This window comes from Ailuropoda melanoleuca, chromosome X, assembly GCF_002007445.2.
Source record: "Ailuropoda melanoleuca isolate Jingjing chromosome X, ASM200744v2, whole genome shotgun sequence".
Classification (NCBI taxonomy): Eukaryota; Metazoa; Chordata; class Mammalia; order Carnivora; family Ursidae; genus Ailuropoda; species Ailuropoda melanoleuca.
Genome location: NC_048238.1, coordinates 109,899,395 through 109,916,101, shown reverse-complemented (window position 1 = coordinate 109,916,101; position 16,707 = coordinate 109,899,395). Strand labels below are relative to the sequence as shown.

The window sequence follows — 16,707 nt, the reverse complement described above, 5'->3', positions numbered from 1 at the left end:
TGAGAGATATGATTTTAATGATGCCATGTTGCCTGTGAAGTGTTTTTTTCCTATAGATTGTAACTTTCCATTCTGTATCACTCTTGGGACCTTTTTACTTTTATAGAACCCCCTTTAATATCTCCTGCAGGGCTGGTTTCATGGTTACAAAATTGGCCAGTGACTGGTGATCCTGGAAGGTCTTTATCTCTCATCAATTCTGAATGACAGCCTTGCTGGATAAAGGATCCTTGGCTGCATGTTTTTCTCTGAAAGAGCTTTAAAAATGCCCCCCCAAGCCTTTCTCTCATTCCAGGTCTCTGTAGACAGGTCTGACGTAATCCTGATACCTTTGCCTTGGTACGTGAGAAATTTCTTTGCCCTGGCCGCTTTCAATACTGTATCCTTGGATCTAATATTTGCGAATTGCACTATGACATGCCGTGGCGTAGGTTTGTCCTGGTTGAGCTTGGATGGTCCTCTCTGCCTCTTGGACATGAATGCTTGTTTCCTTTGCTAGATCAGGGAAGTTTTCAGCTACAATTTGTTCAAATATCTCTTCTAGACCTCTGTTTTTCTCCATCCCCTCGGGGATGCCAATGATTCTGACATTGGAATGTTTCATTGAATCAGTAATCTCCCGTAACCTACATTCTTGAGATTAGATTTTTTTTGAGCCAAGTTTCTGTTTTAGTTTTCTCTTCTACTCACCCGTCCTCCAATTCGCTGATTCGTTCTTCTGCCTCATTCACCCTGGCTGTCAGAGCATCTAGTTTTGACTGCATTTGATTCATAGCATTTTTAATTTCTGCCAGGTTCGCTCTCATTTCCGCCCTTAGAGATTCTATATTCTCATTAACATTTTCGTTAATACTTTTTTCAAGTCTACACATCATCTTGACCATTGTTACTCTGGACTCCATTTCTGATAATTTGGTTATATCCATATCCATTAGTTCTGTGGCAGAGGCTAAGGCTCATTGTCTTTTCTTTGCTGGGGGGGATTTCTCCTTCTCATCATTCTGATGAGGAGAGGTTGCGGGGTTGCCCAGAGCCCAAATTGTTGACCAGGACCCATGCAGTGTACGCTTGTTTTATAGGGACCTTAGGGATGTGGGCTTCTTGATTTTTCAGCCTTCCTTCTGGGGGAGGGGCCTGCCGTGCCGATACTCAGGCAACCCTGTTTGGGTAGAGTCTCCCTGTCCCCTGCAAGGGGGGATGGGGATGGGCACACTGTGAGCCAGTATTTCCAGGCTTTTGTTCTCTGGTGGCTTTCCCTGGCGATTTGCTGTGCCTCTTCTGAGAGTCAGAGCAGCAGTGGCTGAATCCCAGCCTCTGTCTCAGAACGGAGAGATTGCAGTCCGCTCTCCCCTGAGCTCTTCTGGCCACTTTAACTCTGTTTCTGTTGGTGCTGCTAAACCCTACAGCGTCCCGGGTTGTGTGCCCCACACCCGGCGTCCCAGGCCTCACTTCCAGGGCTGGCACATCTCTGTCTTTTGTGTTTCTAACACCGCCAGCCGCCAGCTGCCCCCACGTGCTCCGGAGCTCCGTTTCAGTGTGGTTCATGCCCACTCCAGAGCTCTGGTTTTCAGACTGGTTGTGCACATTCCCTGGCTCACGGTCTCAGTCTGCTCTCTTGCGGGTGCCAGTCGGTGAGTCAGCCCGCTCCCCGGTGCAGGTGGCTATCGCTTCCTGGCGTCCGAACACGGCAGCTCCCTCCCCCTTCCATTTATCTTCAGATATCTGTGCACGGATTCATGGCTTCCCACTTCGTACCTCAATACTCAGTGCTGGAGATGTTCATTTGTAGAGATCCAGATGTATCTTCCTGCATCTCAGGCCAATTCTGTGGGTTTTCAGGATGGTCTGGTACCTATCCAGCTCGACTCAGGGGACCAGCTTAAAAAGGGCCCCCTACTTCTCTGCCATCTTAACTCCTCCTATAAACCTATTATTATAATGTTGTTTAAAATGTGTTTATAATTATACCACTATAATTAATTATATAATTATGATAATATTATTGTTAACAACAGTAAAAATAAGAGTAATGTTAATTATAGAAGCTACTATTTCTAGAGTGTTCACTCTGTGCCATATATTGTGCTATGGGCTTTATAAACATCATCTCATTGGATTCCCCCAACAAATTTCTGAGTCTGGTATAATCATACGCTTTACACATAATAAACAAGCTTAGTGGGGTAAATCACCCTGTTCTAGGCATATTACTAGTAAGTGGGATGGCCAGAATTTCAGCCTATTTTCAATCTGATTGTAAAGCTTATATTGTTAGCCACAGCACTATATAGCTCAGATGTGTATCTAAAATAAAGATTAGAAAAATAAAATTAATAGAACTTAAAATTGAATAAAGGGAAGTCTTAAATTTAGGGTAGTAACACCACCAAGAAAAAGAATCAATTGATCAGAAAACAAGCTCTGGTTTGACAAAAACTCACAATAAATAGATACTGGAATAGCTTTGGTTGTCCACAAAACTCAATAAGACCTAGACTGTGATGCAACTAAAGTACAGTTTTTTACAATGGTTTGTTTCAATATTAGGAGAATAGTGTCCACAGTAAGCAAAGTGAAAATCCTGAGTCTTGGGCTCAGATTCTGGGTTGTTTAGAAGAGAACTACCAGAATGGGGAAGGAAGAGAAACAAGAGAAGGAAGTGGCCATGTCCATTCTGGAGATTAACAGACTCATGAGGAATCATGGCCACCCTCTCCAACTCTCTGAAGGCCGGTCCTGGAAAGGAGGGAGCAGGCTTTTCTTTCCTGTGTTGCCAGAGAAAGAACTCTGAAATCAGTCAGTAGGCTAAGAGTTAGAGGAAGGCAGGTTTCAGCTCAGAAGGTAAGGTTTTCTAATTAAAAAGTGTTCTTACCATGAAGTAGATTAGCTGTTCTTCAATGGAAATGTTTAAGCAGAGGCTAGAGAACTTTTAGAAGTGCTTTACTGGAGTTTCCCATTCCTGTAATAACTGGGATGGGGTAATTACTAGGTAGAACCTAGTAACAAGATTCTCTGTGTTACTTTAAAGGGGCTGTTTTGAGTGGGGTATAGCTCCTCCTCATAAATCAAAGTTGGTGATCTCATCATATATGCTCTAAATGTCTTCCAGTGGCAACTGGTTCTCATCTTCTCTCTCCCCAGGTGTCACCACTGTTCTCACCATGACCACCCTGAGTATCAGTGCCAGAAACTCCTTACCTAAAGTGGCATACGCGACGGCCATGGATTGGTTCATAGCCGTCTGTTATGCCTTTGTATTTTCTGCGCTGATTGAATTTGCCACTGTTAACTACTTCACCAAGCGGAGTTGGGCTTGGGAAGGCAAGAAGGTGCCAGAGGCCCTGGAGATGAAGGTGAGATACAGCAAGGGTGGGGGCTGGGAAGCACTCCCTGAGAGAACTGTATTGGAACCAGGAGTGGGCAGCCTGCAGCCTGTGGGAACTGGCCAAGGCTGTGTGCTATTCACTGGGGTCATCAATCCAATTCTCAACTGGAGTGCTTCTTGGCAATGTGGAGTGTTTGCTGGGGGGCAAAGAAAAGAGGGTATGTATCATGGAGTGTTGATGTCTTGTGATGAGGGACCTACCCTAAGTATAATATTCCTAGAAGCAAGGGGAACACATTGCACTTATAAAACCACCCAGAAAAGTGCACAATCTCTAGGGCCAACTCTGCCCTTTATTTTTCAGTATATTCGCACTATATTCAAACTAAAGTTATCATTATTCCTTTTGTGTCTCTGCTTAACTTTTTATGCTCTATCTAGACTATTCCTTTCTTTTTTTCTCCCTGGTGAAGATCTACTCATTCTTCTTCTTTTTTTTCTTTCCTAACTCATTTGTCAAGACACAGATTAAATACTATTTTCTCCATAGAACCTTTCCAAGAATCATCCAGATAGTCTTAGCTTTTCTTGTGGCAGGAGGAGGGGGCTCCTACTATTAAAATGTTGTATTTGTATTAGAGTTGTTTATCTGCCTCCTCATTAGCTGAATATCTTGAGGTCAGGGGCTTGGCTGTATCATCTTTCTAACTACACGGTATTCTTGCACAGCACCTGATTCATAGTAAAAGCTGAATAAATGTTAGTTGGATTGGTGGAGAGATGGGAAGGAGGAAAAAAACCCTAATAAACCAACTACAGTTGGTAGGAATATAACTTAAATACTGTGAAATCAAGATTATTGCCCTTGGCTGCTTTAAAAGAGTTCAGATCTCTAGACCTAGATGAAGACTATCCAAAGATGCTAAAAAGAACTGGCAGATGTGGTCCCAGAACCATTCCAGTACTATGAAGAATCATGGAGAAGAGAAAAGATACTGAAGATTTTTTTTTCAAACTGGAGGAAAAGATATATTTCATAGCATACAGACTGGTCTGGTGAGTTGGCAAAATTTTAGAGTACATATTCACTACTTATTTATTTATTTTATAATTTTAATTTTATTGTATTAGTCACCATACAGTACATCCACAGTTTTTGATGCAATGTTCCATGATTCATTATTTGCATATAACACCCAGTGCACCCTGCAGTATGTGCCCTCCTTAATACCCATCACCGGCCTATCCCAATACCCCACCCCCTCCCTTCTGAAGCCCTCAGTTTGTTTCCCAGAGTCCACAGTCTCTCATGGTTCATTCCCCCTTCTGTTAACCCCCCACTTCATGCTTCCTTTCCTTCTCCTACTGATCTTCCTATTTCTTATGTTCCATAAATGAGTGAAACCATATGATGATTGTCTTTCGCTGCTTGACTTATGTCGCTTAGCATAATCTCCTCCAGTCCTGTCCATGTTGCTGCAAATGTTGTGTAAATGTTCTTTCTGATGGCTGAGTAATATTCCCTTGTATATATGGACCACATCTTCTTAATCCAGTCATCTCTTGAAGGGCACCTCGGATCCTTCCACAGTTTCGCTCTTGTGGACAATTCTGCTATGAACATTGGGGTGCATATGGCCCTTCTCTTCACTACGTCTGTATCTTTGGGGTAAATACCCAGTAGTGAAATGGCTGGATCATAGGGTAGCTCAATTTTTAACTTTGTAAAGGACCTCCACACTGTTTTCCAAAGTGGCTATACCAACTTGCATTCCTACCAACAATGTAGGAGGGGTCCCCTTTCTCCACATCCTCTCCGACAATTGTTGTTTCTTGCCTTGTCAAGTTTTGCCATTCTAACTGGAGTAAGGTGGTATCTCGAGGCGGTTTTGATTTGAATTTCCCTGACGGCTAATGATGTTGAACTTTTTTTCATGTGTCTGTTAGGCATTTGTATGTCTTCATTGGAAAAGTGTCTGTTCATATCTTCTGCCCATTTTTTGATTTGAATATTTGTTTCATGTGTATTGAGTTTGAAAAGTTCTTTGTAGATCTTGGATACCAGTCTTTAATCTGTAGTGTCATTTGCAAATATATTCTCCCATTCCGTGGGCTGCCTCTTAGCTTTTTGGACTGTTCCCTTGGCTGTGCAGAGCTTTTTATCTTGATGAAGTCCCACAAGTTCATTTTTTCTTTTGTTTCTCTTGCCTTTGGAGATGTGTTGTGAAAAAAGTTGCTGTGGCTGATGTCAAAGAGGTTGCAGCCTATGTTCTCCTCTAGGATTTTGATGGATTCCTGTCTCACATCGAGGTCTTTCAACCATTTGGAGTTTATCTTTGTGTATGGTGTGAGAGAGTGGTCAAGTTTCATTCTTTTGGTTGGAGCTGTCCAATTTTCCCAGCACCATTTATTGAAGAGACTGTCTTTTTTCCACCGGATGTTTTTTCCTGCTTTATCAAAGATTAGTTGCCCAAAGAGCCGAGGGTCCATTTCTGGGTTCTCTATTCTGTTCCATTGGTCCGATGTGTCTGTTTTTGTGCCAGTACCATGCTGTCTTTGTGATCACAGCTTTGTAGTACAGCTCGAAATCCGGCATTGTGATGCCCCCAGCTTTGTTTTTCCTTTTCAACAGTTCCTTGGAGATTCGGGGCCTTTTCTGGTTCCATACAAATTTAAGGACTATTTGTTCCAGTTCTTTGAAAAATGTCCTCGGTATTTTGATCGGGATAGCATTGAAAGTGTAGATTGCTCTGGGTAGTATGGACATTTTAACTATGTTAATTCTTCCAATCCATGAGCATGGAATATTTTTCCATCTTTTTATGTCTTCCTCAATATCTTTCAAAAGTGATCTNATTTCCATCTTTTTGTGTTTTCTTCAATGTCTTTCAAGTGTGATTTGTATTTTCTAGAATATAGTCCTTTACATCTCTGGTTAAGTTAATTCCAAGATAACGTATGATTTTTGGTGTTATTGTAAATGGAATGGATTCCCTAATTTTTCTTTCTTCAGTCTCATTATTCGTGTATAGAAATGCAACTGATTTCTGGGCATTGATTTTGTATCCNATTTCTGAGCATTGATTTTGTATCCCGCCACATTACTGAATTGCTCTATAAGTTCTAGTAATTTGGGGGTGGAGTCTTTTGGGTTTTTCTATATAGAGTATCATGTCATCTGTGAAGAGAGACAGTTTGACTTCTTTGCCAATTTGGGTGCATTTTATTCCTTTTTGTTGTCTGATTGCTGTTGTAAGGCTTCTAGTACTATGTTGAATAATAATGGTGAGAGTGGGCATCCTTGTCATGTTCCTGATCTTAAGGAAAAGGCTTCCAGCTTCTCCCTGTTTGAATGATATTTTCTGTAGGCTTTTCATAGATGGTTTTTATGAAATTGAGGAAGGTACCCTCAATCCCTACACTCTGAAGGGTTTTAATCAGGAAAGGATGCTGCATTTTGTCAAATGCTTTTTCTGCATCAAATGAGAGGATCATATGGTTCTTGACTCTTTTCTTGTTGATATGATCTATCACACTGATCAATTTGCAAATGTTGAACTACCCTTGCATCCCAGAGATGAATCCCACTTGGTATTGATGGATAAACCTTTTAATGTACCATTGGATCCTATTAGCTAGGATCTTGTTGAGAATTTTGGCATCCATATTCATCAGGGATATCGGTCTGTAATTCTCCTTTTTGACGGGGTCTTTGCCTGGTTTGGGGATCAAGGTAATACTGCCCTCATAGAATGAGTTTGGCAGTTTTCCTTCTGTTTCTATTTTTTCAAACAGTTTCAGGAGAATAGGTATTATTTCTTCTTTGAATGCTTGGTAGAATTCCCTGGGGAGTCCGTCAGGCCATGGACTCTTGTTTTTGGGGAGGTTTTTGATCACTGCTTCAATCTCTTTATAATTACTTGGTCTGTTTAAATAATCAATTTCTTCCTGTTTCAGTCTTGGTAGTTTATAGGTTTCCAGGAAGGCATCCATTTCTTCCAGGTTGTTTAATGTATTGGGATAAAGCTGTTGATAAAAGTTTCTAATGATCCTTCCTATTTCGTTAATGTTGGTTGTGATCTCTCCCCTTTCCTTCATAATTTTATTAATTTGGGTCCTTTCTCTATTTTTTTGAATAAGTCTGGCCAGTGGCTTAACTATTTTATTTATTCTATCAAAGATCCAGCTTCTAGTTCTGTTGATCTGCTCTACTGTGCTCCTGGATTCTAATTCATTGATCTATGCTCTAATCTTGATCAACTGCTTTCTCGTGTGTGGGTTAAGCTTGTTCTTCTGTTTCAGCTCCAGCTTCTTGAGGTGAGAATATAAAAACTGCATTTTAGACTTTTCTATTCTTTTGAGTGAGGCTTGGATGGCTATGTATTTTCCCCTTAGGACCATCTTTGCAGTGTCCCATAGGTTTTGGACTGATGTGTTTTCATTCTCATTGGTCTTCAGAAATTGTTTAAATGGATTTTTAATTTCCTGGTTTACCCAATCATTCTTGAGCAGGATTCTTAGTTTCCAAGTGTTATAGTTTCTTCCAAATTTTTCCTTGTGATTGTGTTCCAATTTCAAATCATTGTGGCCTGAGAATATGCAGGGAATAATCTCAGTCTTTTGGTATCAGTTGGGACCTGTTTTGTGACCCAGCATATGGTCTATTCGGTAGAAAGTTCCATGTGCATTCGAAAAGAATGAGTATTCTTTTGTTCTGGGGTGTAGTGTTCTGTATATATCTATGAGGTCCATCTGGGTCCATCTGGGCCAGTATGTCATTCAAAGCTCTTGTTTCTTTGTTGATTTTCTGCTTAGGTGATCTGCCTATTGCTGAACGTGGAGTGTTGAGGTTCCCTACTATTAATACATATGTCTCTTTATTCTGGTTAAGAGTTGCCTTGTGTATCTAGCTGCTCCCCTGTTGGGGGCATAGATATTTATAATTGTCATAATGACTTGTTGGATACATCCTTTAAGAATAATATAGTGTCCTTCTGTATCTCTAAGTACAGTCTTTAGTTTAAAATCTCTGTGTGTGGATTCACGGCTCCCTGCTTCGTACCTCAATACTCAGCGCTGGAAATGTTTAATGTTCGTTTGTAGAGATCCAGATGTATCTTCCTATGTCTCAGGCTGATTTCATGGGTTTTCAGGATGGTCTGGTAGATATCCAGCTCAACTCAGGGGACCAGCTGAGAAAGGGGTCCCCTACTCCTCTGCCATCTTTTCACCTCCTTTCAGAAAGTGGTAGCTTTTCTGTTCATAGAGTTTCTGCTACTCTTTTCTTCGTTCTCCAGTTGCATTCATAGGTATTCAGAACGGTTTGGTAGCTCTCTAGCTGAATTCCTGGGACCAGACGAACTTCAGGTCTCCTGCTCCTCTGCCATCTTGGAACACTGATATTCACTATTTACATAGAATTTATTAAGTCCTTGCTATGAGTTATGAAGAAATAAGCATATTTCTACTAACTATATCTACTCTATCATAGGAAATTTTGGGTTGGTTTTATTTTTATACCTAATGTAGTTGTTACCTTTGTATCCTTAAAATACATTGATCCATCTAATACTTGATTTCTCATTTATGAACAAGGTCTATTGTTGCCTCACACACTACAAAACAAGGAAATTAGTATACTTATCTTACCTCTCACCTTCTCTGTCCTTGTCATTTTCTAACTTTTGTTTGTTATAATGCTATTTCTGTGTTGTCAAGCTATTTCTGCATTGTCAAGGCTTATAGCATTTACATGCTCTTACATAGCCATAATTCCTATAGTCGACAGTCATAGTTCTACATTTAAATGGATAAAAGGACTGTTTTGATAAGATAGCCCATTTTTCCATTCGTTGCTTAGTCACCTCATGGCTATCACCTAGAAGATTTTCTTTTTTAAAGATTTTATTTATTTATGCGACAGAGATAGAGACAGCCAGCGAGAGAGGGAACACAAGCAGGGGGAGTGGGAGAGGAAGAAGCAGGCTCACAGCGGAGGAGCCCGATACGGGGCTCGATCCCATAACGCCGAGATCATGCCATGAGCCAAAGGCAGACGCTTAACCACCGTGCCACCCAGGCGCCCCTAGAAGATTTTTTTAAGGCTCATGGGAACCGTATTTCCTACTATATTGCATGTATAAAATTACCTGTCATTTGTTTATACTAGAATTGTAGTTGTGCTGTTGTACAATTCACGGGTCCCATTCTCTCTCTGATGTCCATGTAGACATTGATTGCTATACTTAATTCTCTCACTGATTGTTGTTTTGAAGAAATTTTTAAAAAGATTTTATTTATTTATTTGAGAGAGCGCATGAGCAGGGGGAGGGGCAGAGGGAGAGGGGGAGGGAGAAGCAGGCTCCTCACTGAGCACAGAGCCTGATGCACAGCTCAGTACCAGAACCCTGAGATCATGACCAGAGCTGAAGCCAGATGCTTAAACAACTGAGCCACCCAGGTGCCCCCATTATGAAGAAATTTAAAACCAGCCTGAGAATCTCTTACTTAATAGAGGACTTGATTTTATGGCCCAGAAGCCCATACAACTGCATCTTTTATTTACAAATTCCAGTTAATTTACAAAGATATATCTTGATCTATCTGTATGATTTTTTTTCCTAGGACACCATGCGGGGTTTTTCCCAAGTTTTTATTTAAATTCCAGTTAGTTAACTTCAGTTTAATATTAGTTTCAGGTGTATAATTTAGTGATTCATTACTTACATACAACACCCAGTTCTCATCACAAAAAGTGCCCTCCTTAATACCCATCACCTATTTAACCCACCCCCTACCCACCTCCCCTCCAGTAACCATCAGTCTGTTCTCTATAGTTAAGAATATGTTTTATGGTTTACCTCTCTTCCCCACCCTGTGTTCATTTGTTTTGTTTCTTACATTCCACATATGAGGTAAATCATGGTATTTGTCTTTCTCTGACTGACTTATTTCATTTAGCATAATACTTTCCAGTTCCATCCACGTCATTGCAAATGTCAAGATTTTGTTCTTTTTTTGGCTTGGTAATATTCCATTATAGATAATCACAACGTCTTTTTTAAAAAACTTATTTAAATTCAATTAGTTAACATATAGTGTATCATTAGTTTCTAAGGTAGAGTTCAGTTATTCATCTGTAGCATAAAACACCCAGTGCTCATTAATATCATGTTCACTCCTTAATTCTTATCACGTTACCCCATCCCCCCACCCTTCTCCCTGCCTGCAACTCTCAGTTTGTTTCCTTAGTTAAGAGTCTCTTATGGTTTGTCTTCCTCTCTGATTTTGTCTTACTTTATTTTTCCCTCCCTTCCCATATGATCCTCTGGTTTGTTTCTTAAATTCCACATATGAGTGAAACCATATGATAATTGTCTTTCTCTGATTGACTTATTTCACTTAGCATAATACTCTCCAGCTGCAACCACATTATTGCAAATGTCAAGATTTTGTTATTTTTATGGCTCAGTAATATTCCATTGTATATATACAATGTATATGTACATGTATATATACAACTTCTTTATCCATTCATAAGTTGATGGACATTTGGGCTCCTTCCATAATTTGGCTATTGTGGACATTGTTGCTATAAACATTGGGGGTGCATGTATCCCTTATGATCAGTATTTTTGTATCCTTTGCATAGATACCTAGTAGTACAGTTGCTGGATCATAGGCTAGTTCTATTTTTAACTTTTTGGGGCACCTCCATGCTGTTTTCCACAGTGGCTGCACCAGTTTGCATTCCTATGAATTGTGTGAGAGGGTTCCCCATCCTCCCCAACATCTACTGTTTCCTGCTTTGTTAATTTTAGCCATTCTGACAGGTGTGAGGTGGTATCTCATTGTGGTTTTGATTGTATTTCCTTGATGATAAGTGATGTTGAGAACTTGAGCATCTTTTCATGTGTCTGTTAGCCATCTGGATGTCTTCTTTGGAAAAGTGTCTATTCATGTCTTCTGCCCATTTCTTAACTGGATTATTTGTTTTTGGGGTGTTGGGTTTGATAAGTTCTTCATAGATTTTGGATACTAACCCTTTATCAGATACGTCATTTGCAAATATATTCTCCCATTCTGTAGGCTGCCTTTTAGTTGTGTTGTTTTGCTGTGCAGAAGCTGTTGATTTTGATGAAGTCCCAATAGTTCATTTTTGCTTTTGTTTCCCTTGCCTAAGGAGATATATTTAGTAAGAAGTTGCTGTGGCCTAGATCAAAGACATTGCTGCCTGTGTTCTCCTCTAGGAGTTTGATGATTTCCTGTCTCACATTTAGGTCTTTCATTCATTTTGAATTTATTTTTGTGTATTGTATAAGAAAGTGGTCCAGTTTCATTCCTTCATATGTTGTCCAATTTTCCCAATACCATTTGTTGAAGAGATTCTTTTTGCCATTGGATAGTCTTTCCTGCTTTGTCAAAGATTAGCTGACCATAAATTATGGGTTCATTTCTGGGTTTTCTGTTCTGTCCCACTGATACATGTGTCTGTTTTTGTGTCAGTACCATACTGTCTTGATCACCACAGCTTTGTAATATAACTTGAAATCCAGAATTGTGATGCCTCTAGATTTGCTTTTCTTTTTCAAGATTGCTTTGGCTATTCAAGGTCTTCTTTACTAGCCCTGCTATGTGTGACAGTATCATTTTGGGGGAGGGGCTGAGAGAATGAGTAGGATAGTAGTGAGTAGTTGAGACTAATTAATTTGAGCAAGATTTGTTATCTATATAAATTCTTGGGAGTAGTCCTTCTCGTAGTTTTGATTCTGCTTCTAACTACTATGAATTTTTCCTTGCTTATAGGAAAGTCCTCTATGTATGGTACAGAGGTGTCTGTGTGTGTTTGTACGGGCATGTATGTGTGTGTGTAGCATTATATCCTTTAATTTTTCTAGTCTCCTCCTCCTCTGATACTATATGGTGGTCAAACAATGTTTCAGGATATTCTCACTACAAGTCTGAAGATGATTTTGTTTCAAGATGGGGGCCATTTGTTTCCTCAGTCAGGTCATGGTACCCATCTTTTAGGACTCTGTTCTTGGCCTGAATTCCAGAATAAAAGGCATCCTCAGTGTCTTCTTCACCCTAATCCAATTTTTACTGCCTTTGGGAATCCTTACTTTTTGGGATCAGGGTTAAAAATGCTTTTACATTTCATCAAAACTGGAGTCTGAGTTTCTCCCATTTTCCTTCTAGTTTTTACTTGATTCCAAAGAGGAGAAGGAAGCAAAGATGTCATTACTCTGACATATTGAACTGAAAGGTCCCTAAGAATATATTATTAAACAGATGTTTTAAGAGCAATTAGCACTAATCACTGATATTCAGCCTGAATTCACTAAGAAGAAATTATGCAAAACTAACCTTAAGAAATTGTATTAAAAGTTTACTAGACTGGTAGACTAGGGAATATCATAGACTTTATCAAGACATCTAACTACTTTTTAAAAAATTATACCTTCATGAAGAAGAAACAGCAGTTGAAAAAATAGTACAATTAGGCTGAAGTCACTGGTTGACCAAATGAAGTCAAATAGAATTGACTGATGAATGGATGTCAACCTGAATGGACGTCCCTGTGATAGTCCATAGGGGTTCATCTTTTAAATGTTGTCATCAATAATTCAAATTTGTAAGCTGGCATTAACAAATGTTGGTTGGAGAAGATTATCTTCTGAATTATTAATCAAAAAGAATTTCTGAAGTTTGAGAGAACAGGCTGAAATCAAGAGATTAACATTAGCTGAATCAAACAAATTCTTATACATAGATACCAAAAAAAAAAGCATTAGTTCTTGATAGGAAAGCTTAATAATAATTGCTCATTATAAATAAGATGCTGGGATATAGGGAAAAAACAAATTTAATGTAAGCCTTCCATCTGGTGTAACTTTCAAAAAGCCAAATTTGATTTGAGTTTGAGTTAAGAATTACCTAGAATAAGTGAGATAATGAGCTGCTTTTATTCTATACTGTTTGAGCCATATTTAAAGCATACTGTTCCAGTTTGGTTATATACTGGAGAAGGGGCACATATCTCAAGGGAGTGTTGATTGCTAATTTCAGATATCTGAAAGGCTGTCATGTATGTCTTTTGAAAAATGTGGTGGACTTTAATTATGGCTAGGAAGAGGTGCAGGAATGGTTTGAAGGCAGAGAGAGAACTAAAATAGATTAGTAAAAGACTTTGGATGTCAAAAATGATGACCATTTCTCCAATTCCAAGGAGTGCTTAAAATGAAAAAAAAGACAAAAAGAATCATCTAAAACTCTTCTGCAAAGATGGTGATATCAGTCTTTTTCTTTATTCCCTCTCCATGGTCAATCCATTTAAGTTATCTAAAAGAAAGCGATTTTGAGATTTGAAAAAAAAAACCTACAGAACACATAAAAATGGATCTTTAATGTGAGGGTGCTATACTTTGTTTATACTGCTACAATGTGAAGGAACTAATGTGAGAACTGCTGACCCACAGAGAAAATGAAGTGCATTGAAAAAACTATTGGTATCTAATTATAACTCAGTTTAGTTTTTTCTTCCTTTAGAGAAACATATTAAACCTTATTTGATTTATAAAGCAAGAATGGATTTAAAATAATATAAATGATTTAAAAATTTATTTCTGATTTGTGGTATGATTTGAGATTAGATAAAATGTGAGGGAAAAGATTATAAAGGAAAGGAAAAGAATGAATAGGTGGAAACAAAACCTCATTTACAAATGAAGACAAATGACTACCTTATAATTGCATTCTGGAAAGTAGATGAACTTTGGGCTTCTGAGGATCAACTACATGTGTTTATCACTGCTTCCTCTGACAATCCCACTAGAACAAGAGTAAATAAATAAAATACATATAAATAAGCACCAGGAGAACTGGAGAAGGGATTTCAGTCAGACAAGAGGTTTTAATACTTTTTTTTTTAGAAGAATGAATATGGAAAGAGAGAATAAGAACTAATCTATTAAGCTGGAGCAAGATAGAACCCTAGAGAAACTTGGGGTTTGAGGTGCTTGGCATAGCAGAGGATAAAGCAAGTAGGGAGATTGGTTAAGAGTCTGTGTACAGAGTAGTCAAGACCCCAGAGCCTGGCCAACATGTAAAATGTCTGCAGCCAAATGTCTGCAGCCTCTTTCCAGAAGAATCTCAGAAGTTTCTAAAGAAGCTGAATGTCTCCAGAATAAAGACCATTACATACTGACATTTTGAAGTATCCCATAAAAAGTTACCTGCTTCCAACTGATCTTAAGTCATCGACTAGTCAACAAGCTCAGTTCAGATACACTTAACATACATACATCTTTTATGTTGTCAAATAATATTGGCATATCAAGAATTATCAAAGTGAAGTTTGCAATGTGAAAGAGAAAAGCACAGATTTTTTTGTAAAACTCATCTTGGAGGAAACAGGGATAATTTAGGGAATTAAAGAAAATTCTAACTTTTATATTTGTAAATATATCCATAAAGCAATAGGATGCTAATGTAAAAAGAAATCAGAGAATAAGGAAGAACTCTTGAAATTAAAAAGAAGTGCCAAAGCAAAAACTTTAATAGAGAGATGGGAAAATAAACCGAGGAAAATCTCCCTATAAGTAGGGCAAAATGAAAACAAAACAAAACAAAACAAAAAACCAAGAATGTAAAAGAAAAGGTAAGAGACTTAGGGATGAATCCAGGAAGTAATCCAACTCAGAAGCTGCAGAATGAGTGAACAGAGAAAAGGGAATGAAGGAAATTAACAAAGAACTAATACAAGACATTTTTATAAACAGAAATACATAAGCCTCCAGATTGAAAGTGACTTCATAGGCCCACATAAAGGTGCATCATCATGAAATTTCAGAAAGCCAGAGATAAAGTGATAGTCTAAAAAGATTCTTGAAAGAGATGTGTTGTTGTTTTGTTGTTGTTGTTGTTGTTGTTGTTGTTGTTTTCAAAGAAATGGTTAACAGAATGGCATGAGACTTCTCAAGTGTACTAGATGGTGGAAGACAGCGGAGTAGTAGTAAATCTTATAAATCTGAGGGACAAATGTTTTCAACCTAGACTCCTGTGCCTAGCCAAAGTATCAATTAAAGGAAGAGGTACAGTAGCCATTTTCAGACCTCTAAGATCTCAGAAATGTTACTTCCCATGTACTCCACCTTAGGAAGATACTGGAGGATATGTTCTATTAAAACAAAAGAATAGAGTGTAAAAGAGAAGGACATTGGATCCAGAAAAGAAAGTATCCAACAGAGAAAATAAGTGAATAGAAGTCCTAAAATGAAAGCTATGTAGCAAGCAAACCTGGAGAGGAACTAGTTCAGTTTGCAGCAGGAGGCTAGATGTATTTACATAGTCATTTATAATGATGTTACCACTGATTATTGATTGAACTAAAAATATTGTTATAATTGTATAGGAGGATGGAAGAAGAGTTGTATTAATGAGGTAAATCATCAAAAGAGATTGGTTATGTGTGAAACTAATAGCATTATGAGCCTATTATTTAGAAATTTAGAAATGTCACTCGAGAATTAAAAATAATTTAGTCTTGTTAGACAAGGTGAGTACATTAAGGTAAAGGTTTTCTGGTTTTCATTATAATCCTTTAAGTTCTTTAAAATAACTGTGTTTTTTTATTAAACTTTTTAAAATTAAAAATAAAAGTAAATAAAATGAAGAAATAAGCCTCTACATTAAAAAAAAAGATTATTCTTAGAACTGCTTTTGGGGCACCTGGGTGACTCAGTCAGTTAAGCATCTAACTTTTGGTTTTGGCTCAGGTCATGATCTCAGGGGTCATGAGATTGAGCCCTGCCTTGGGCTTGCGTTGGACATGGTGCCTGCTTAAGTTTCCTTCTCTCCCTCTGACACGACCCCTCTAAAAAATTTTAAAAAAAAGGAATTGATTTTAAAATAGTCATAAATTCTTACCTAAATTTGGAAATACAGTAATTCTTAGCCTCTTTTTCTTATTATAAGAATATTTGAAGGATGCCTGGGTGGCTCAGTCAGTCAAGCATCTGCCTTTGGCTCAGTTCACGATCCCAAGGTCCTGGGATTGAGTCTAGCTTTGGGCTCCTTGCTCAGCGGGGAGCCTGCTTCTCCCTCTGCCTGACACTCCTCCTGCTTGTGCTCTCTCTCTATGGCAAATAAATAAATAAATAAAATCTTTTTTAAAAAGATTTTCTTTCTTCAAAAAGTATTTGAATGCTCTAGAATAATATTTTACATTAGAGAATATACTCAACTTCCATCCGTATCTTGGAAAAATTTAGTTTATTACTATTAATGGCTTTTAAATCTGTGGGACATTCCTGTAAATACAGCCACAAATTGAGTCACCCCTTGGTATTTTCTCTGTGGGGTGAATAATATTCACTGTGGGT

The 16,707-nt window shown here is 38.4% G+C and overlaps 1 protein-coding gene across 2 annotated transcripts in view; it reads left to right on the top strand.

Moving 5' to 3' along the window:
- Positions 1-16,707, top strand: part of GABRA3 (gamma-aminobutyric acid type A receptor subunit alpha3) — a 355,912-nt gene that overhangs the window by 326,913 nt on the left and 12,292 nt on the right. For both annotated transcript variants that reach the window (XM_002927241.4, XM_034649729.1), the window contains exon 9: positions 3,142-3,353. In XM_002927241.4, coding sequence (XP_002927287.1) covers positions 3,142-3,353 — 212 coding nt within the window. The remainder of the gene's footprint in view (positions 1-3,141; positions 3,354-16,707) is intronic.